Source organism: Oryctolagus cuniculus, chromosome 15 (genome assembly GCF_964237555.1).
Source record: "Oryctolagus cuniculus chromosome 15, mOryCun1.1, whole genome shotgun sequence".
NCBI classification, from domain to species: domain Eukaryota; kingdom Metazoa; phylum Chordata; class Mammalia; order Lagomorpha; family Leporidae; genus Oryctolagus; species Oryctolagus cuniculus.
The window spans coordinates 83849232-83871522 of record NC_091446.1 but is presented as its reverse complement, the minus strand read 5'-3'; the positions used below and the strand labels follow the sequence as shown (position 1 = coordinate 83871522).

Genomic DNA, 22291 nt, shown 5'->3' with positions numbered 1-22291 from the left:
GCCTGTGGGGAGGGCAATGAGAGAAGGAGAGAAAGGAAGCTGTGATGACTGGGACTTTTCAGGGCATTCCTGGGTGGCCTCCCTGCCCTCCCATCTGGGTAGAAAGTTCTAGATGGATAAATCAGTGCTGACTCAAGGTGGGTCAGCTCAGGTGTGACAGGGACACTGGGGTGGGCTCATGGACACAGGAAGCTCCCTAGCAGATGAGGGGCTAATGGTACATCCAGAGTGGAGAGTCCAGTGGTAGATGGGTGGGGATGGGGACCTGGGCACGGTGTTCTCTGTGCCTGCACAAGGTAAGAGGACAGAGGCCAAGAAAGGCCCTTGGAGGGGCAAGGACAGACTGTAGCACCAAGATGGCAGCCTGGGGGTTCATGTGGGACCCAGGACTAAGGAGGTGCTGGGTGAGGGCTGAGCCACTTTGCCCAGGAAGAGCAGGTGCTGGGAAGCCCTGGGCTCCCCCAGAGGTGATGAGCAGGGGGCTCTTCCTCATCCCTGAAGGGCCCGTGGCTGAGCCCAGGCTGTGGGTGGTCCTGAGTTGTCACTGCCACAGCTATGGTGGAATGGTCAGGAGAGGCCTGTGCTGGGGTCTCAGCAAGGGCAGGGAGGGGCTCCAGGGACAGGTGCATCTTCTGTTCTTTCTCATTCCCCTCCAGGGCAAGGGCAGAGGGCCGATGTGGAGAGGACCAATGCTGTGGCCACCACCTGACCCTGCAGCCCAGAAGCCATGTCCCAGCGGTGAGGGCGCCCCTCCCTCCTGGCTTCCCCCTTCCCTGGGCCAAGCTGGCGGGCACTGTGCAGCTGGCAGTCTTTGGACCAGAGCAGGGCTTGATCCTGGGCACCTCCTGAGCCCATCAGCACTCGTCCACTCAGCCTCACCCATGCATGCTGCACTGAGGTGCACAGGTGTGCACGAAGGTGGGTGCATTCCAGTCCTGCCAGGCCACCCACACCTCACGTGACCTGTGTGCCCCTCATGTGGGGGAGCTGCCCCATGGGGCTGTGCCCTTGGCATTCCCCCATCCTCACTAAGAAACAGCCCAGGGAGGCAGGCTGGGACAATTGCAGGACACCTGGTGCCACTAAGTATAGCCAGCATTCCAGGAGGTGACAATGACAAAGTCCAAAATAAGCATTTGTGGGGCCAGTGCCATGGTTCACTTCATTAATCCTCTGCCTGTGGTGCTGGCATCCCATATGAGCCCTGGGTTCTAGTTCCAGACTAGCTCTCTGCTGTGGCCCAGGAACGCAATGGAGGGTGACCTAAGTGCTTGGGCCTCTGCACCTACATGGGAGACCAAGAGGAAGCACCTGGCTCCTGCCTTCAGATAGGCATAGTTCCAGCCATAGCAGCCATTTGGGGGGTGAACCAATGGAAGGAAAACATTTCTCTGTCTCTCTCTCTCTCTTTCTCTCTCACTGTTTGACTCTGTCAAATAAATAAAAAACTAAATAAATAAGCCTTTGTGTGCTTCTGATGTGGAGCCTCCAGCCCCAGGGAGAGCCTTGGAGCAGACACATGCTGGGTATCCACGTGTGCTCACGTCACACAGAGGAACACGAGGCCGCACAGTGAAAGGCAGCTTCCCTTTCACCAGGCAGACAGCATAGGGAGTACATGGAAGGCAGCCTGAGCCAGAGCCCATGTGGCTGAGCCAGGCCCACAGGGGCCTCCTGGCCTCTGCAGAGCCAGTGCTTAGCACGACCGGCCAGGTGCTGCTGACAGTGACCCTGGGTCTCCCAGGGCTGGGTGTCCTGGCCATCAGCAGTGCTGGGAGCTGCGGGCCTGTGGCTGCTCCAGCCCCACATGTGCTGTCTCTGCCCTTACTGCCAGCACTAGCCTGGAGTTACCAGCATGCGGATGAGGTGCTTGTCCGGAGGAGTCACAGTGATCTGTCTGAAGCCCTGGTCAGTGTCAGGACAGGGCCCTGGGTTCTGCTGTAGATAGTCTGAGCTAGGCTGGCTTGAGGTCCAGTTGTCTGCTGGCCACTGCCATCCCCTCCATCCCAGGAGGGCCCCCTGGTGCCAACACCTAACGTACCAGGGAGGAGGAACAGGAAGAACATGGGAGGGGACAGTGGGGGTGGGCAATGAAGGGATGGGGCCTTTCTGGGACAGGAGGTTGCACCACTGGCAATTCCAGTTCAGGTCATTGCAGGGGCAGCCCCGAGTGTGGGGACCTCAGGAAGATGGACAGGCCATGATGGGGCTCCCTGTGCCACCTTGTGTTCATAGAGAAAGGCTTTCACAGTGGTGCTGTAATAAAATTGCAGAGGAATAAAGGAGGGGCAGGAGGTGCAGGTTGCCTGGGACTTGGGACCGTTATGGCAGGTGGCAGAGGGCCCAGGCACCCCTGGTTCCGGGGCAGTTCTGCCAGAGCCCTGCCCTCTTCACCTGGGCCCTGGGGAGAACACAGGCCCCACTTCTGGTGACCTGTAATGAAGCCAGGACTGAGGACCCTGACCCCTGCCACAGCAGAGCCCCTTGGGATTGGCTGGGAGGCTTCTGTGATGTCACAGGCACTGAGGATGCGCACTCTGGGCTGGGAGGCGACCAGTGTCCAGTACTGCGTCTACTGCCCAACTGACCAGGTGTTGGTAGTGTAGGCAGGAGGCACATTTGACAGAATCGAATGGATTCATGATGGAGGTGAGTGGGACTGGCTCTCTGTGTGGCCTGTGATGCGGGGAAGGTCGCGCCCAGGTGGTTGACACTGGTCTTCCACGCTGGGTCCCATAGGCGATGTGGCTGTGCCTGTGCGTGAACACCACGGGAGCAGAGCCCTTGGCCCTGGGACTCAGAGTGGTTCTCAAGGAAGGGCTGGAGCAGCACGCTGGAGGGGTCTGGTCTGTGTGCTGAGGTCACGTGCTGTGGGTGGGAAGGGCCCTAGCACGCAGGCTCACCTTGTGCTCCCTAAGCACCACTGTCAGAGGTGATCTCTGCGGCCGGGTAGCCACAGCTCTCAGCCGTGCACGCAGGCCCATGGCTCACCTGAGTTGCAGGGCAGCTCCAGAGCGCCCTGTAAGAAGTGGCGGCCAAAGGCAGACTCAGCGTTTCCCAGCACCTGCCCAGCCCCTGTCTCCCAGGACTCAGATGAGGCCCCGCGATGTCTCTTGAGGTTGACTAGAGGGACTCGAAGTCCTGCCGGACTCCCAGATGCCCTGAGCAGTGCTGCTGAGCTGGCCTCTGCCTTTACTCCCAGCCACCCCTAAAAGAGAACTCAGTGCCTGGGTGTTTAGGTGGCACAGGAAGCCAGAGTGGGCTTTCAGGTGACCTCAGCTGAAATCCGGAATGAGGAGCACCTGATGCTTTGGGAAGAGGCTTTCTCAGAAACCCTTCAAGCACATTGGAGGGCACTGTGCTGAAGTTGGAGGGAAGTCCTCGCCCACTCTGTGTGGCAATAGCAAAATACCTGAAGCTGCGTTGCTTAGAAAATGAAAGTTCACTTTAGCTTGTGGCTTGACCAGCCCGAGAGTGTGGCACGGGCACCAGCTTCTGGTGAGGGCCTCATGGCAGATGGCATTACCCAGCAGGAGCCTGAGTGAGATGGGGGAGAGGAGGACCAGACCTGTCCGTGATAACAACCCCAGGGCAGGCAAAGTGGGGAAGACACCACTGGGACACCTGCATCGCATACTGCACCACCCGGGGTCCATCCCCAGCCTCGGCTCCTGAGTCCAGCTTCTTACACACGTGCACCCTGGGAGGCAGTGAGGATGCCTCAAGTATTGGGTTCCTGCCACCCACGTGGGAGATTGGGGTTGAGATCCAGCTGCAGCCACTGGCAACTGCAGGCCTCTGGGGAGAACAGTGGATGGAAGCAACCACCCCCCCCCAAGATCCATGAATTAAAAATTTGTAACAACCCCCTGATAATAAGGAAACATTTGTAGCAACAACAATGGGAACTAATCCCTGTGCACCCTAACCCACCACAGAAGACTAGCGTCAGTCCATTCAGGAGCTGGGTTGGGGCCCATGCTTTCCTTCACCCCCAGTGAAGGAACATACAACCTGGAGAACACTAACCCTAGGGAATCTGAAGAAGGAAAGCCCAGGAGAGAAAGAAAAACCCATGGGCATCTTCCCCCCAATTAAGAATAGTTGACTGCTGAAGCTGGGTGATTCCCCACTCATCATTCATTGTGTAATTTTACAGTTCTTTGTGAATCTCCAAAAGAGTGTACAATGAAATTTAAAAGAGGAGAAGCTGAGTGGGGAGGGGGGGAATAAAAGAGTAAGTAAAACCCAAGTCTTGCTGGACAGCACCTCTGGACATGACACAGCTGTGCACTCATTCACACTCCACAGGGGAGGCCAGCAGGTATGTGGGTGACCAGGGCCCTGGACACTGTGGTCCCCATGCCAGGGTAAAGGAAGTGGGCAGAGGAAGAGAAACGGGCCCTTGAAGGGAAAAGAACAGACTGTGGCCCCAAGATGGCAGCCTAGGGGCAGTGTGGGGCCCAGGACCAAAGGGGTTCTGGGGGAGGGCTGAGCCACTTTCCCCAGGGGGAGCACCCTGGCTATCAGCACTCCAGGGAGCTGTGGGCATGTGGCTGCTCCTGCCCGACATGTGCTGTCCCTGTCCTTAAGGTCAGCAGCAGTCCGGTGTTACCAGCATGTGGCTCAGGTGCTGGTGCCCAGGAGTTCTCAGTGCTCTGTGCCTGAAGCCCTGGTCAGTGTCAGGACAGGGCCCTGGCTCCCGCTCTGGACAGTCTGGGCCATGCCGGCTTGAGGTCCTATGCAGGTGGTGCTCAGCGGGCCGCTCCCCTCCCCCCATCCCAGGAGGACGCCCTGTGTCCACCTCCTAAAACTCCTGGGAAGAAGGGCTGGAGCAGAGCAGGAGGGGTCAGCAGGGGTTGGGAGTGCTGGGGTCGGGCCTGTGGTAGGACAGCAGGCTGCAGCCCTGGGAGTCTCCGTTCAGGTCATTGCAGGGGCAGCCCCGAGTGTGGGGACCTCAGGAAGATGGACAGGCCATGATGGGGCTCCCTGTGCCACCTTGTGTTCATAGAGAAAGGCTTTCACAGTGGTGCTGTAATAAAATTGCAGAGGAATAAAGGAGGGGCAGGAGGTGCAGGTTGCCTGGGACTTGGGACCGTTATGGCAGGTGGCAGAGGGCCCAGGCACCCCTGGTTCCGGGGCAGTTCTGCCAAAGCCCTGCCCTCTTCACCTGGGCCCTGGGGAGAACACAGGCCCCACTTCTGGTGACCTGTAATGAAGCCAGGACTGAGGACCCTGACCCCTGCCACAGCAGAGCCCCTTGGGATTGGCTGGGAGGCTTCTGTGATGTCACAGGCACTGAGGATGCGCACTCTGGGCTGGGAGGCGACCAGTGTCCAGTACTGCGTCTACTGCCCAACTGACCAGGTGTTGGTAGTGTAGGCAGGAGGTACATTTGACAGAATCGAATGGATTCATGATGGAGGTGAGTGGGACTTCTCTCTGCCTGTGCTGTGACATAGGGACTGTCACTCCCAGTAGGTGGCACTGATCTCACATGCCTATGTCCATGGATGATGCCACTGAGCCCTCAGTGGCACCCCCTGTGTGTAGGGCATATACACAGTCGCCTCATTGCTCACTCTGCTGTGCAGTGGGTGAAAATGTGCCTTGGTGTGGTCTGTGTTGGCATGTGGGTTCAAGACTAGGCCTGCTCTGCTCCCCAGATATGTGGGAGCCGGGAGTGGGGCAGGGAGACCTCTGTGCTTGGGCTGTGGTGGCTACTGAGGGTAGCCAGATGCCAAGCTGGGTGAGGAGTGTCCTGTCCAAGGGCAGGGGAACAAGCCAGGAGCTCACCGTGCTGACCTGACCTGTCCCATCCCAGAGCCCTGGACCAGCCATACTCCTGGGACAGGCCACCAGGTGTCACCCGCTGTGCTTGCTGGTTTTGGTTGTTTCTGTTATCAGTGGTCTCCAGCATCTAGAATATTTGGGGTCCCATCCATGCTCCAAAACAGGTGAGGCTAAAAGCAGTCCTTTGGGGAGCCCCCTAAAAATTCTGAACAGTGGATCATGTTTCAGCCCTCTCTCTTCCTCCTAAGGTGTAAGCCAGTGGTGGAATCTTCCCAGTCACACCACCCTGAGCCCGAGAGAGGGGCTCTGGTCAATGAGCCCATATTACTACAGACTACCACCTTTGTTCTCAGTGGCATCAGGCTTGTAAAACATCTGGGACCCTTCAACACCAAAAAGCAAATGAGATAGAAGGCATTCCCTTGGGATGCCCTTAGAAAAATGGCATTTCTGGGTGCGTGGTTCAATTCTTTCTCTACTGAGGTGGAAGCTTGCTTTAGGATTTTACTATTTATTTTTATTTTTTTATTTATTTATTTTTTTTTACCTACTGGCTTTGCCTGGAGCCACAAGAGGCTCCATGGTGAGTGTGTGTGACCTTGTCCAAGGAGCCTTTGCTTTCAACAACTTCCAATCTAGAATACTTCCCTGTCAGTGCTCAGATTCAGGTAAAGCAGAAACCAATTCCTGGGGCTCCCTGCCCCTAGACACTGGACATTCAGTCTTCCCTTCCCTTCCCTCTCCATGGAGAAGTTTGGAGCTGGAGGGGCTCCCCGATCATGTGATGCTGTTCCAGGAAGAGCATTCATAGCAAGAGCGAGTCTCAGATTATCCTTCCAGCTTCTGTGCCACTGCTTTTGTGTTTGCCTGAAGCGCAGGAGCCCCTCACCCAGCAGCTGGGCTCGTCACAGAGGGAGGGATACTGGTGTTGATTGGCTGTGGCCAGGGAAGAAGTTGGAGTACATGGATTCCTATTCCACTGTCTTGCTGCAAAGCACATTTCCTTGGTTTTACTCTAAAAGTTTTAAAGTTTTGCATTTTGCCTTTACATCCATGATTCATTCCAAATTAATCTGAGCTGGATGTGAGGTTTAATTATTTTGCATATCACATCCAATCACTCCAACACCACTTGTTGAAAAGATGATCCTTTCTCCATGGAACCTCTTTTGTCCCTTTGTGCACAACCAATAGAGCGTATCTGTGCACATCTATCTTTGGTACCACTATGCTATGCTATTTTTTTTTTATCTTTTATTTAATGAATATAAATTTCCAAAGTACGACTCATGTGTTACAATGGCTTCCCCCCCCATCCGTCCCTCCCACCCACAACCCTCCCCTTTCCCACTCCCTCTCCCCTTCCATTCACATCAAGATTCATTTTCGATTATCTTAATATACAGAAGATCAGCTTAGTATACCTTAAGTATTTCAACAGTTTGCTCCCACACAGAAACATAAAGTGAAAAATAATAGATGATTTTTTTTAAATGATGATGAAATCAGATCAGACCTATTGTCATGTTTAATCCCAGTGAGAGTCAAGTTGGGAATTGATAATTTACTATGCTATGCTATTGATTTATGTGTCTCTATAAATATTACATTGTTTGATTACTCTGGCTTTTTAGTAGGTATTAGAATCAGTGTGATGTCTGCAGTTGTATGCTGCTTTTTTGAATTTGTTTATTCTAATGCTTTGCATTTCTATATAGTAGAATCTGTCTATATCCATAACAAATCTTGCTTGAGATTCTTATTGAAATTGAATTAAGCTTTAAATCAACTGGGGAGAATAGATACCTTTACAGAACTTTTTTAGAAAGAAATTTAATTTTAAAATTAAAGTAAATAGCACTAAGGAAGCAGGTAATCATTGATATTGAGAGATCCTGGGGGCATATCAGTCTCTCTTTTTAAAATTCTTTAATTTATATAAGGAGAACAAATTTCATGTATTTCCTATATACACATTTAAGGGCGTAATGATACTTCCCACCCTAACCTCCGTCCTACCCTCCCTCCTCCTTTCTTAGCTTTTACTTTCTTTTAGTTTTTACAATGGCTTATTTTCAGTTTATTTTATAATCACAAATGTAACCTTCCACTAAATAATTCATTAAGTAGGAAGTAGAAAAACCACTGTTCCTCAAGAGTATAGAAAAAGGCTGTAAACAATTTCCACATCTCAAAATGTCAGTTTCACTCATATATATTATATTATTTTGTACTCTTCATATTAGTTACCATAAGGCAGGGAAACATGATATTTGTCTTTTGGGGACTAGCTTATTTCACTAAGTATAGTGGTTTCCAGTCACATTCATTTTGTTTAGTCATCAACTGATGGACATCTGCATTGATTCTATATCTTTGCTATTCTGAATTGAGATGCAGTAAATGTGGGGATACAAATAACTCTTTCATATGCTAATCTCATTTCATTTGGGTAAATTCCTAGGAGTAGGGCCATAGGGTAGATCTATTTTCAGATCTCTGAGGAATCTCCATACTGTCTTCTATAATGGTAGTACCAGTTTAGATTCCCACCAGCAGTGTATTAGGGTACCTTTTCCCCTACATATCATCAACATTTTTTGAGTTTTGGTCTTCTGTATGTAAAATCAAACTAAAAATGAACCATAATGAAGAGAGAGATGGGGGAGGGAGGTGGAATAGGAGTTGGGGGAGGGGTATGGGGAAAGAACCACTATATTCCTAAAGTTGCATCTATGAAAAAATGCATTCATTAAATAAAAACTTAAAAAAAAAACCTGTTCATGTCCTTTGTCCATTTCTTACCTGGACTGTTTGTTTTGTTGTGGTTCAGTTCCTTGACCTCTTTATACATTCTGGATATTAATCCTTTAGTTTGCAAATATTTTCTCCCACTTAGTTGGTTGCCTCTTCACTTCATTGAGTGTGGTTTTTTTTTTTTTTTTTTTTTGGCAGTGCACAATCTTCTTACCTTTATGAAATTCCACTTGTCTATTTTTGTTTCTATTGCCTGCACTTCTAGGGTATTTTTCAAGAAGTCTTTGCCTATGCCATGTCTGCAGAGTTTCTCCAATGTTTTCCTCTAATAATTTGATAATATCAGGCCATAGATCTATAACTTTCTATTTTTGAGTTGATTTTTATATAAGGTAGGGGGTCTTGTTTCATACTTCTGCATGTATAGATATAATTTTCCCAACACTATTTGTTGAAGAGACTTTCCTGTCTCCAAGGATTAGTTTCTGCAAGATTAGTTGGTGGTAGATGCATGTATAAATTTCTGACATTTCTGTTCTGTTCCATTGCACATGTCTGTGCACCAGTACCAGGATGTTTGGATTATAACTGTCATGGAGTATGATGTGAAGTCTTGTATTGTATTGTCCTGACTTTCTTTTTGTTGTTTAATATTGCTTTCACTTTCGGGCTCTTTTGTGTTTCCATATGAATTTTGACATTTTTACAGTTCTGAGAAGACTGTCATTGGTATTTTGATTAGAATCAAATTGAAACTGTGAATTGCTTTTGTTAGTATAGACATTTTGAAAATATTAATTCATTGGGGCCAGTGCTGTGGCATAGCAGGTATAGCTGCTGCATCCAGTAGCAGAATCTCATATGGGTGCCAGTTAGAGTCCCAGCTGCTCCTCTTCTGATCCAGCTCCCTGCTGATGGCCTGGGAAAGCAGTGGAAGATGGCCCAAGTCTTTGAGCCCCTGCACCCACGTGGGAGACCCAGAAGGAGCTCCTGGCTCCTGGCTCCTGGCTTCAGATCAGCTCAGCTCTGGCTGTTGTGGCCATTTGGGAGTGAACCAGCATACGGAAGATCTCTCTCTCTCTCACTCTACCCCTCCTTCTCTCTCTGTGTAACTCTTTCAAATAAATAAATCTTTTAAAAAAGAAAATATTGGGCCGGCGCCGCGGCTCACTAGGCTAATCCTCCGCCTAGCGGCGCCGGCACACCAGGTTCTAGTCCCGGTTGGGGTGCCGGATTCTGTCCCGGTTGCCCCTCTTCCAGGCCAGCTCTCTGCTGTGGCCAGGGAGTGCAGTGGAGGATGGCCCAGGTGCTTGGGCCCTGCACCCCATGGGAGACCAGGAAAAGCACCTGGCTCCTGGCTCCTGCCATCGGATCAGCGCGGTGCGCCGGCTGCAGCGCGCCGGCCGCGGCGGCCATTGGAGGGTGGACCAACGGCAAAGGAAGACCTTTCTCTCTGTCTCTCTCTCTCACTGTCCACTCTGCCTGTCAAAAAATAAAAAAAAAAATAAAAAATAAAAAAAATATTAATTCTTCAAATCCAGGAACATGTAATACTTTCCCATCTTCTGCATTTTTTGTGTGTCATCTATTTCTTTCATTAGTGTTACGTAATTCTCATTGAGGAGGTCTTTCACATCCTTGGTTAATTTACTTCGAGGTGTTTAATTTAATTTTTTTTTTTTTGACAGGCAGAGTGGACAGTGAGAGAGAGAAACAGAGAGAAAGGTCCTCCTTTTTGCCGTTGGTTCACCCTCCAATGGCCACCACGGCCTGTGGGCTGAGGCCGGCGCACCGCGCTGATCCGATGGCAGAAGCTAGGTGCTTCTCCGCAGGGCCCAAACACTTGGGCCATCCTCCACTGCACTCCCTGGCCACAGCAGAGAGCTGGCCTGGAAGAGGGGCGACCGGGACCGAATCCGGCGCCCCGACCGAGACTAGAACCTGGTGTGCCGGCGCCGCAAGGCGGAGGATTAGCCTAGTGAGCCGTGGCGCAGGCTGGAGGTGTTTAATTTTCTTGTAGCTATTGTGAATGGGATTGTTCTTACAAGTTCTTTGTTGGCCATTCTTTGTTTGTGTATACAAAGGCTATTGATATTTTGAGTGATGATTTTATGACCTGCAACTTTACTAGACTCTTATGAGTTTCTAAAGTGTCTTAGTGAAACCTTTTGGTTTATATATATATATATATATATATATAATGCAATATTATTCAGCCATAAAGAAGAGTTAAGTTCTGTCATTTCCAGGAAAGTAGATGGAACTAGAGGATATCACGTTAATTGAAATAAACTGGACACAGAAACACAAATATCATATATTCTCTTCCACATATTAGAATTAAAAAAAGAAAAAACAAACTCAGCATGACCACAGAATTTCCATATCTAGTGGTTAGGAGAGATGGGAGGGATACAGGGAGTTTGGGTTTAAAACAATAGGAGAGACTGGGTGTGGTTTATGGATTGTGACAAATATGCTAATACAAGATGTTGATCATAGGGGAGGCTGGATGTGGTGTATACTGGAAAGCCCCACAATTTTTGTTTTGTAAATTTAAAACTATTCTGAAATAAAAAGTTAGAAAAAGACTGTGAATCAGAGAAATACAGACCGACAAGCAGGGGTTTCCTATCCACTTGTTCATTTCCCAAAATGCCTGGAATACCTAGGTCTGAGCCAGCCAAGAAGCCAAGAACCCGGGACTCAATCCAGGCCTTGCTTTTGGTGGCTGGCACGGACCCAAGTACTTGAGCCATCCCCTGATGCCTCCAAGTCTGTGCATTAGCTGGAGGCTGGATCAGAAGTGGAGCCAGGATTCCAGCCAGCCACTCTGATATAGGATGCAGGCATCCCAAGCAGTGGCTTAACCCCTGACCCAACTGTCCATCCCAGTCAAGTGTGGTTTTTACTATATCTCTTTGTATACATTTTTAGTGGTTTATGTATTTAACTTTTCCGTCTACATAGAATCGCTTTGTCACTGAATTTGCATGTGTAACTCTTACAACCATACGCGTCTTCCACTCTCCCCCTATATGTTTCAGTTATATGTGACATATACATTGAAAAACCCTTGGACAATGCTATCTTTACTTTCCATTTTCAAACATGTGAAAGAATTCAAGAAGATAAGAATAGCCCATTAAATTGACCATTTCTCTTATTATGTCTAATGGAGCATTTTATTCTGGTATCATTTTCTAATTTTCACTGTGTGTAAAGAACGTATTTTAGCAATCCCTTTGAAGTTGTCCGCCATTAAAATTCTTAGTTTTCCTTTATCTATAACACCTTCATTTAAGCTTTATTCCTAAACATCCTTTTGCTAACTATAAAATTTCAAGTTAATTATCTTCTTTCAGTAATTAAACATTATGTCACTCCTGTAGCTTCTGGTTAGCACATAATAATCATTCAATTTTTCTTGCTTTACAAGTAATATGTCCTTTTTTCTGGTTGATTTTATTACTTGTCTATAGTTCACAGCTATTTGACTATGATTTGTATGAGTGTGGAATTTCTTTGCGCTTAACCTACACAGGGTTCATTCAGTTTCTTGAATCTGTGGGACTATGTGGTTTCCTAAGTTTAGGAAGCTTCCAGTCATTATCTCTTGAAATGTTTTTTTTTTTTTTTTTTTTTTTTTTTTTTTTTTTTTTTAGCACTGAGTTTTTTTTTTCTGCTATCCTGAGACTCTTATGACAAGGATATTAAACCCTTTGTTATTGCTCTACAAATCTCCAAGTTTTCGTTCATTTGCTTTAAATCCTTTTTCCTTCCAGTTTCAAGGTTGGAATATTTCTACTGATCTATTTTCAGTTTAATTCCCATTTAATCTGTAATATCCAGTATGTGTTGGGACACATTCTATGAGTTTTCTGTATCAGTTATTGTATTTTTTCAGGACTGATATTTCTGTTTTGTTCTTCTTTGGTCATAACTGAGTCCTATTTTTCCTGCTAATTTTAGAGTGCTTGCAATTGTATACTGAAGCATTTTTAAATAGTTTGTTTAAAATGTTTGTTAAATATTTACATTTGTACCATTGTAGTGTTTGTGTCTCTTGATCATCTTTCTCCCATGAGAATTGAAATTTCCTTGGTTCTTTATTTGCTGAGTAATTATGGACTAGGAATCATGCATATGGCCTGCAAACTTTAAAAAGATTTATTTTATGTAATTGAAAAGCAGAGTTAGGGAGGGAGGGAGGCAGAGAGAGAGAGAGAGAGAGAAAGAGAGAGAAATCTTCTACCTTCTGGTTCACTCCCAAAATAATTGCAATAGCCTGGGCTGGGCCAGGCTGAACCCAGGAGCCAGGAGAGTCATCCGGATCTCCCACGTGGATGTAGGGGCCCAAGCACTTGGGCCATATTCCACTGCTATCCTAGGTGCATTTGCAGGGAGCTGGATTGGAAGCGGCACAGCTGAGACTGAAATTGGCTCTCAAATGGGATGCTGGCATCACAGGTAGCAGCTTAACCTGCTGTGCCACAATGCTGGCCCCAGCTTGTAAACTTTTAAATTCCTTTGGTGAATGGTGATATATTTAATTTGGCAAGAAATTGATTGGTTAAGTTCAGGGCAAAAGTCCCATCTCATCTTCTGTAGGAAGTGGCTTCATCATCAGTTCAGTTCTCAAAACCATCACAAGAGCTATTCGATGCTTTATTATACTGGTTAGCAGCAGATCCAATCATACATGGTTTTGTATTAAGCTTTGAAATTGTTTAAAAATTTAGTGGCTTCCTTTCCTGAGGTCTCTTTCATAATCTTCCCAACACATTTAGTTCCCTGAGGCTTCCCTTCAGGTGCTGTAGTCGGGAGCGTGGAGCCTCACGGTTCTCTGTGCCAACTCCTGTGACTGCACCTGTGTCCTGGACCAGGCGTCAAGAGGCCCCAGGATCAAAAGCCAGGGTACACTCACCACTGCTGTGGTGGGATTTTAGGTTTCTGTCTTTCCAATCCTGCTACTACTGCTTATTTTCAGAGTTCTGGAATAGCTGATCTATACACCCTCTTTGATGACTACCTTTAGTAGTAGAGAAGGATGCAATGTGTAGAACTGGCTTCTGCCATTGCTATGGAGTCCTTGATTTCTGCACATAACTTGCACCCAGTCTTGGACCTCCAGTTTATTTGTTTTGTTTTGTTTTTAAAGAGCTATAGACTACCATTCCTTGATTTCTATTTATATTTGCTTTTTAAAAGATTTATTTATTTATTTGAAAGAGTTATACAGAGAGAGAAGGAGAGGCAGAGGCAGAGAGAGAGAGAGAGAGAGAGGTCTTCCATCCAATGGTTCAGTCCCCAATTGCCTCTCAGTAACTCTGCCTTTCAAATAAACAAATAAATCTTAAAAAATATATAGTGATACTTCCCTTACTCCCTCTTTCTTCCTCCCTCCCTCTCTTCCTTCCTTCCATGTCTTTCACCTTTGATGTTTTGTACCTCCTCCTGTTACCTCATTTTCCTTCTTCCCCAGTACAGGCCCTATACTGAGTCACTATATTGTGCAAATAATTTTTATGTTGTAACTTCCTTGCCAGCCCTACCCTGAGCACCACCTGAGGTTCAGGGAGACGTTTTAAGGAAGGCCTGATAACTACTTCCCTGCACTAATGATCCAGCACATCAGCAGGGCAATGCAGGCAAGATTGAATGATTTCCCCACGGGTATATAAGCTTCACAAGAAAACATTTTCAAGTTAAACTAAACAGTGGAGAAACCACTCCCTAAAGACTTAATTATATGCTCCTTTATCACCCTGAGCAACAAGGAGGCTGGGAAATGAACTTGGCACCTTCCATGTGAAGCCCAATGGGCAGAGAAATCCCGTGTGGCAGCTCCTTACTTGGCATCCAGGAGGACACGGGCCCCAGACAGCCCTGGAGAGCTCTGTGCCAGCCTGCACGCGTGGCATCACAGTTACCACTAACAGCTCTGCAGCCATGTCTGTTCACAGCCTCGGGACCAGCTGGCACTAAGTAGGCAAGTTAACAACCTCTGCCTCTCTCCCACCTCCACTTCCTCTGCGCCCTCTTGCTACAAACAGCTGGGTTTAATAAGCACCTCCTTTAAGCCTCTTGGTGCTCTGGGTGATCCTTGCCATGTTGTGGATGGAAGCTTGTTATAGCTGTGGCTTCATCTCTCTGATACTTCACTGAACACTGCGCTTAGTGGGAGAGGCTTGGAGTGAGTGTCAAAGGAATGAAATATAGCACTGATTCTTAAAGCGTGGGCCCTGGGTCAGTAGCAATACATCACCTGGAAGCTCGTTAACAATGAGTTAGCAATGTGGGTCCCAGCCACAGAATTAGAAACTCCTGGCCGGGGGTGGGGAGTGGGGGCAAAATCTGTGATTTAAAAAATCCTCTGAATCATGTGAGAGTACCTTCAAAAGCTTGTGGGGGAATGAAATTAAAAAATAAGTTTATGGAGCCGACACTGTGGCGCAGCAGGTTAAAGCTCTGGCCTGCAACACCGGCATCCTGTGGGGCACCAGTTCTGGCTGTTGCACTTCCAATCCAGGTCCCTGCTAATGGGCCTGGGAAAGCAGCAGAGGATGACTCAAGTCCTTGGGCCCATAATGGGAGGCCTGGAAGAAGCTCCTGGCTCCTGGCTTCAGACTGGCTCAGCTCTGGTTGTTGTGGCCATTTGGGGAGGGAACCAGTAGATAGAAGACCTCTCTCTCTCTCTCTCTCTCTCTCTGTAACTTTGTCTTTCAAATAAATAAAATAAATCTTTTTTATAAAGATGTTTATTTTTATGCAAAAATTTGAAATCTGTTGTAGTCTTTTCATAATATATACATTCCTTGAGATTTTAAGATCTTCAGACTGACGTTTTATAAAGCTTTATTTATTTGCAAGGCAGGGTTACAGAGAGAGAGATCTTCCACCTGGTGGTTCCCTCCCAAAATAATCACAATGGCTGGGGCTGGGCCAAGCCAAAGCCAGGAGCCAGGAGCTTCATCCAGGTCTCTCACAGGGGAACAGGGGCCTGAGTACTTGGGCCATCTTCCACTGCTTTCCCAGATGCATTAGCAGGGAGCTGGATTAAAAGTGGAGCAGCTGGGACTCGAACCGGTGTGCGTATAGGATGCCAGCACTGCAGGCTGGGGCCACAGCGCTGGCCCCTGATAAACACTGTTTTACAGACTAGACTTCATAAATATGGCATCATCTAATCTCCAGGTATAGTCCACTCAGATAACTTGTTGAACCCTTCCACAGTTCTGACCATCTTACATACTTGGGTTGGGTCCCAGATGGTTTTATTAACATAATGCATTGTAGGTAATCTGACTCATTACGCCTGAGATGGAAATAGAATTATATGCTGTATTAGAATTTGTAGTTGAACAAAGTTTGTCTCGTTTACAAAGCATCCTCCCAAATCATCATAATCTTTAAGAGAAATACTGAATAACTAAATAAAACTTTAATTACATGAAAAATCCTCCTTCACTTCAGAGGAATTTTGAGCCAGTGAAAAAAGCCTGTAACAGTAGAGGAACTGAGCCTGATGCTTCTGCATTGGGATTTCCTTGCAAACAGCATGAAATAAATCACATAAAGGCACATCAGCTCTTCTGAAGGTAGGGCCACCTGGAAAACTCAAATATTTTTACAAGTTTCCTCAAAATTATCATACAAGATATGAGATTATTTGAGCAGCAAAGAACCAGAGGAGATATTTTGTTGTTAACTCCTAACTGCCTCCACAGAGTTCCTCCCCTTAGACTAGACTCAGAAAGAGTGTTTGCAACAATTAAAAATATTTTTCACCTAAATGTCACTATTCAGATTATTATAATACTTCATTTTGTTGTATTTTGTTTCTGAAGAACAACCATTATTTCAATGTTTTGAAAGTATTTTATTTTCTTACAAAATTACTATTTGCTTATAAATTATATGAAAATGTCAGCTTGAATTGAGCATTTACTTTCTCCATTCTCCGTTTTGCGGGGAGGGGTGTGGGGAGCAACTGGGAGCAACTCGGACTAGACTAAGTTACTGGAATTAAGACTTATTCTATGCATCTGCTCTCCCACAATATGGTGCTGAGAAGGGAGAAACAGCTTCTACACAGCTGCCTCCAGTTCACCAATAAACTGTAGGACCCGCTCCTGATTGGAGGAGAGCAGTGTACTCGGCGTGTGGGTAGCAGAGTTGGGATTGGTGGAAGGACTATAAAGGAGGAGAGAGACAACATGCACCAAGAACATCTATCTGAAGGAACACCTGTGCAGCCCCCGAGAGAGCCGGCCGGCGGTGTGCCGCTCCCCCGCGGAAGTGGGGAAGGTGGCAGGGGGAACCGCCCTTCCACGGAGGTGGAAGGGTCGGTAGCCAACCCGGGAAGAACCAGCAGCAAACCCGGGGAGGGCCGAGCAGACAAAAGAACAGCGCAGGGTCCTGTGTCATTCCTCCACGAAGACGGGGAGCGACATAATGGTGCCGTGACTTGGATATGAAGCCTAGGCAGGGTTCAGTGTCGCTCCTCCACGAAGAGGGGGAGCGACAGAGGGGGACTGTGCCTTATATTTCATGAAATGCATCTTGATAAGTTTAAAGTTTGATTAGTTTCACATACCTGTACACTTGTGTAACCATCACCTTAATTAAGATATGGATCATTTTTGCATTTCCCAAAACTCTCCTATTTTTTCCCAATTACAGATGGCCTTTCACCCCAGTAGAAAACCATTGTTCTTGTTTCCATCATTGTACAGTAGTATTCCCTATTTTAAGCCTCACATAAATTAAACACAGGCAATGTACGCTTTGTCTAGCTTCTTTCGTACTTCCAGTTTCTGAGCTACTCACATGATGTACATAGCAGCGGTTGGTTTAATTTTATTGCTAACTTGTAATCCACTGTCATGATGACTACTGATTGTAACTGTTTTTCCTTGGACGCATCCATCTTCCACACATCTTCTTTGATGAAGTATTGCTACCAATGTTTCCCGTTTCTCTATTGGATTTATTATCTTCTTATTGAATTATGAGCATTCTTTATTTGGATATGTCATTTTCCAAGATATACATTTGGAAAGTATTTTCTCCAAGTCTGTGGCTTGATTTTAATTCCCTAGTTATTTTTTATTTTTTATTTTTGGAAATAGACTTAAAACAAAAAAGAGTTCTTCCTCACTTCTGTGAGTTGGCAATCTCGGGAGTTTTCCTGGGGTCCCTGATGTGGCTGCAGTATCTCATCAGTGGTTGGAACTGGGAGGCCCAAGGGACCTCAGTTGCATGTCTGGAGGTTGGTGCCAGCTGTCATCTGGTCTACCTCTTCCTCAAGGAGGCTGCTCCTCCCTGGTAAGCAGCCTGGACTCACTCACGACACAGAGGCCCAGGGTGCAGGAGACCGAGAGCAGAGGCGGCAATGCCCTCCCAGCCCTACTCAGAAGAAACGTCGCGTCACTTGAGTTGAAGCCTGGCGTTCATGTCTGTGTTGCCCTTCACTAGTGGTGCCCCAGGTTTCTTCTGGTTCTGACTCCCTTCTGTCTGCAGGGCTTCCTTTATCGGTTTTTTCCTTTTGTTTATCATTCATTCATTCATTCATTCAAGTGGGCAAGTTTCATGTATTTATGTAGACAGTTTTAAGATCATACTGATGTTCACCCAGCCCTGCCTCCCTCCCTCCCTCCTTCCCTCAGTCTCGCCCTCTCTCCTTCTTCCTTTCTTATATTTCTTTTATATAATGTCGTACTTTCAATTTATTTTGTACTCACAAGCTAAACCTACCACTAAAAAAAGATTTCAACAAGTAGTAAAATTAAAAAAAAAAACTATTCCTCAAGAATATAGACAAGGGCTATACACAATAATCACATCTTAAAATGTCAATTTTGCTCATACAACTTACTTTTTTGTACTCTGTGTATTAGTTGCCGCAAATCAGGGGGAGGGTCTCCTGGGGGCCAGCGATGTGGTGCAGCAGGATCAACCCCTGCTCGCAACACCTGCATCCACATGCTGCATCCCAGCTGCTCTGCTTCCAGCCTACTCCCTGCTAGTGCTCCCGAGAAGGCAGCAGAGGACAGCTCAAGTGTGTAGCCCCTGCCACTCACTTGGGAGATAGAATGGAGTTCCTGGCTCCTGGCTTCAGCTGGGTCCAAACCTAGCTGTTGCAGCTATTTTGGAAAGTGAACCAGCAGCTGGAAGATTCTCTCTCTCTCTCTCTCTCTCTCTCTCTCTCTCTCTCTCACTCTGCCTTTCAAATTAAAAATAAATAAACAAGAAAAATAAGAATACTTATTAACTGTAAAGTGGAGAGCTTTAGCTGACACTACATTAGTCAAGTGATAAAAGTTAACATCTCCAGTTATGGGATAAGTCAACATCAAGGACTTTTGGTGTTACACTGAAAAGAACACAGCTTCACTTCCCTAGTATTCTAGCCAAACATGCCTAAACTTAACCTAATCACAATGAAACAGCATACAAACCAAACTGGTGCAAGACTCTTCTACTGAATAGACCTGACAAGTAAACACAACACTGGATCTTGGATTGGATACCACATTAAAATTTGAAGGGAGAACAAGACAGTTATTGTCATTTGTTTTTGTTTGCTTTGCTTTTGCTATAAAGAACATTGTTGAGATAACTACTAAAATCTGGATGGGGCCTGTGGATTCGATTGTGGTATTGTATGAATTTTGATGTCTTAATTTCTTTTTTTCTTTTTTTTTTCTTGACAGGCAGATTTAGACAGTGAGTGAGAGAGACAGAGAGAAAGGTCTTCCTTCCATTGGTTCACCCCCCAAATGGCCGCCCTGGCCGGCGCACTGTGCCAATCCGAAGCCAGGAGCCAGGTGCTTCCCTCTGGTCTCCCATGTGGGTGCAGGGCCCAAGCACTTGGGCCATCTTCCACTGCCTTCCCGGGCCACAGTAGAGAACTGGACTAGAAGAGGAACAACTGGGACAGAATCCGGCACCCCGACCGGGACTAGAACCTGGGGTGCCAGCGCTGCAGGCGGAAGATTAGCCAAGTGAGCTGCGGCGCCGGAGATGTCTCGATTTCGATTACTGTGCTATAAAATGTAGGACTGCCATCCTGGAATACTGCAGACTGGGTGGCTTAAAAATAGAAATAACTTTTCTGGGGCAGGGGTTACGGCATAGTGGGTTCAGCTGTTACCTTCAACGCTGGCATCCATATGGGTGGTGTTTCAAGTCCCAGCTACTCCACTCCCAATCCACCTCCCGCCAATGGCCTGAAAAAAGCAACAGAGGATGGCCCAGGCACTTGGGCCCCTGCCACCCACATGGGAGACCCAGAAGAAATGCCTGGCTCCTGGCTTTGGCCTAGCCAAGACCTGGCTCTTGCAGCCATCTGGGGAGGGAGCCACTCTGTTGTTCCCTCTCTCTCTGTAAGTCTGATTTGCAAAATTAAATAAATAAAACTTAACGAAAGAAATATATTTTCTAACAGTTTATGATTTGGGATTCCATTTTCATCTTGTCAACTCTTTTTTGTTAAAGATTTATTTATATATTTGAAAGGCAGAGTGACACACAGAGACAGAGCTCTTCCATGTACTGGTTCATTCCCCAAATGGCTGCAACAGCCAGGGCTGGGCCAGGGCTGGGCCAGGCCAAACCCAGGAGCCTGGAACTCCATCCTGATCTCCCACATGGATGTCAGGGGCCCGCGTGCTTCGGCCATCATCCACTGCTTTCCCAGACACGCCAGCAGGAAGCTACATCAGAAGTGGAGCAGCAGGGACTCCAACCGGCATTCCATTTGGGATGTTGGCATCGCAAGCAGTGAGTGGTTTAACACAGTGAGGCAGTACACCATCCTCCAGTCTTGTCGACTCGTCATTTACTCAGGGGCAAATTCAGATTACGTCTTTCTGTCCCATCAATCTTTCCTTTATTATATATGTCCTCCTTTTCATTGTGTAAAATGTGTTTCTCTCAAAGCACACTGTTGTGACACAAGGGAGCAATCAACACAGAGGCAGGCCGGGCACTCTTGCTCTCAAAAGTGACCACTTAGCTGGCTCTGGGGAGCCAGCGCTGCCTTCATTTTCTGCCCCTGCTCTCAGCTCCTAGAGAGGTTTGGCCACCTGAGCTGTCTGCTCGCTGGCTGGAGACAGCCTGCTCGTGCACGCCCTGTTGCTTCGTGTGGGAGGTTCTCATCTCATGCAGTGGGACACGGAAAGGTGGGGTAATGAGAGAGGGATAGTGCGCATCAGGGAGGGGGTGTGCTGTGGAGTAGCTGTGTGGAGACAAGTGAGTGTGTCGGTGGGTGCCCCTACAGCTCACAGGCCTGCACCTGACCTCACAGGTACACAGAGAGCGAGGCTGCCTGTTGGGCTGGGGCAGAGCCAGATCTTGCACCAGAGCCCCGAGCACTGGCCCAGACTTGGGGGGCTGTGCAATGTGGTGCTTTCGCCTGCTTCCTCCTTTCCGGGGCTTCTCTAGTCAAGGCTGCCATGGAAGACAGCACCCTGTATTGATGTGAAGCCTTCTGCACTACAGAAAGCATGGGGACAGGCTGTGTCTGTCAGGGACACTGGGAAGACAGATGCACAGTCGCCCCTGTCCGGGACAGCAGGAGCTGGCTAATGGGTCTCCTTCCTCTCCTTGCTGTCAGACCTGGGCAAGCTCCTCACGTCTTGGAAGAGACTACCTAGAGGAGGAGGAAGTAGTGCCCTCGGAGGTGGGCTTCGTGCACCCACTGCTGTCTCCTGGAGCAGAGGCAGAGGTGCCTAAGGCCGTCCTCTGTGCAGTGAGCTCAGGGGGGTTGCCTGAACCGGCCCAGGGCAGGCTAGTGAGACAGACACACTCAGCCCTGCTGAGCTTCAGTGTGGGATGGAGATACCAGAGCCAGATGCCATCAAAGAGAACTGGTCCAGGCAGGCGGCTGGAAGGAGAAGGAAGCTGGTGTAGCTTTGATGTAAACGGGGGGAGGGTACCAAGGTCCCGGAATGACCGTCCTAAGTGTGCTGAGCCTGAGAACGACCATCGCTCCCATCTCTCTTACCGGCCAGCCTGGAGCCCCAGAAGAGCAAGGGGAGTCCTAGTCTATGTCCCCAAGCAGCATCGGGGGTCCCTGTTCATCTCACATCGCTCTGTAAGGCGGCTGAGCTGAAACCGTCCATCTGCAACACCCAGTTGTGGGTTTGTCGTTCCAAAGTTTCGTGGTTTGTCGGTGAAATTAACTGAATGATGGAAAAAAGTAAGACAAATGAAGTTTCACTGCATGTAAATTGGAGGTGTTGCAGCAATGGATCTGTTGCTATTCATAATATTTTATCACAACATTTGAAAGTAAGGGCTTTGGGTCTGGACAGGTCCAGCTCTGCATGTACCAGCTGTGTGAGCCCACCTCCCTGGGACACATTAAACCCCAATTTATCCTTCTGTAGAGGAAGGGGTGGGGGGCAACCTAAGACGATGATTACGGAGAATAGGAGAAATAGTGAATTGAGGTTTTGTGCCTTAGTAAAGCCTTCAGCAAATTATGATCACGACTGGGATCATGATATGAATGAAGTTTTGCACGTTCTTAAAAGCTCTTGTTCAAAGAGAACATCACTGACGTTGTGTTTTGTGTTTATTGACATTATGTGCTTTATTTAGGAATTGGCATTAGAGGTACAATAGAGTGTCTTAGAATTATGCGAACGCCTGTAACCCAGTCTACAGGACACGGTGTATTGTACAGCACACTATTGACTGTAATATCACAGCCTTTGAGGCGCACATAGGT

At 47.6% G+C, this 22291-nt stretch overlaps 1 protein-coding gene and 1 pseudogene across 2 annotated transcripts in view; both read left to right on the top strand.

Annotated features, from left to right (window-relative positions):
• The first annotated feature begins 2148 nt into the window (after positions 1-2148).
• Positions 2149-22291, top strand: part of LOC100349877 (olfactory receptor 6C75) — a 98083-nt gene continuing 77940 nt past the window's right edge. For both annotated transcript variants that reach the window (XM_070058377.1, XM_070058376.1), the window contains exon 1: positions 2149-2649. In XM_070058377.1, the coding sequence (XP_069914478.1) occupies positions 2641-2649 (9 nt within the window). In that variant the 5' untranslated portion in view covers positions 2149-2640. The remainder of the gene's footprint in view (positions 2650-22291) is intronic.
• Positions 2643-22291, top strand: part of LOC127488305 (olfactory receptor 6C74-like) — a 29310-nt pseudogene continuing 9661 nt past the window's right edge.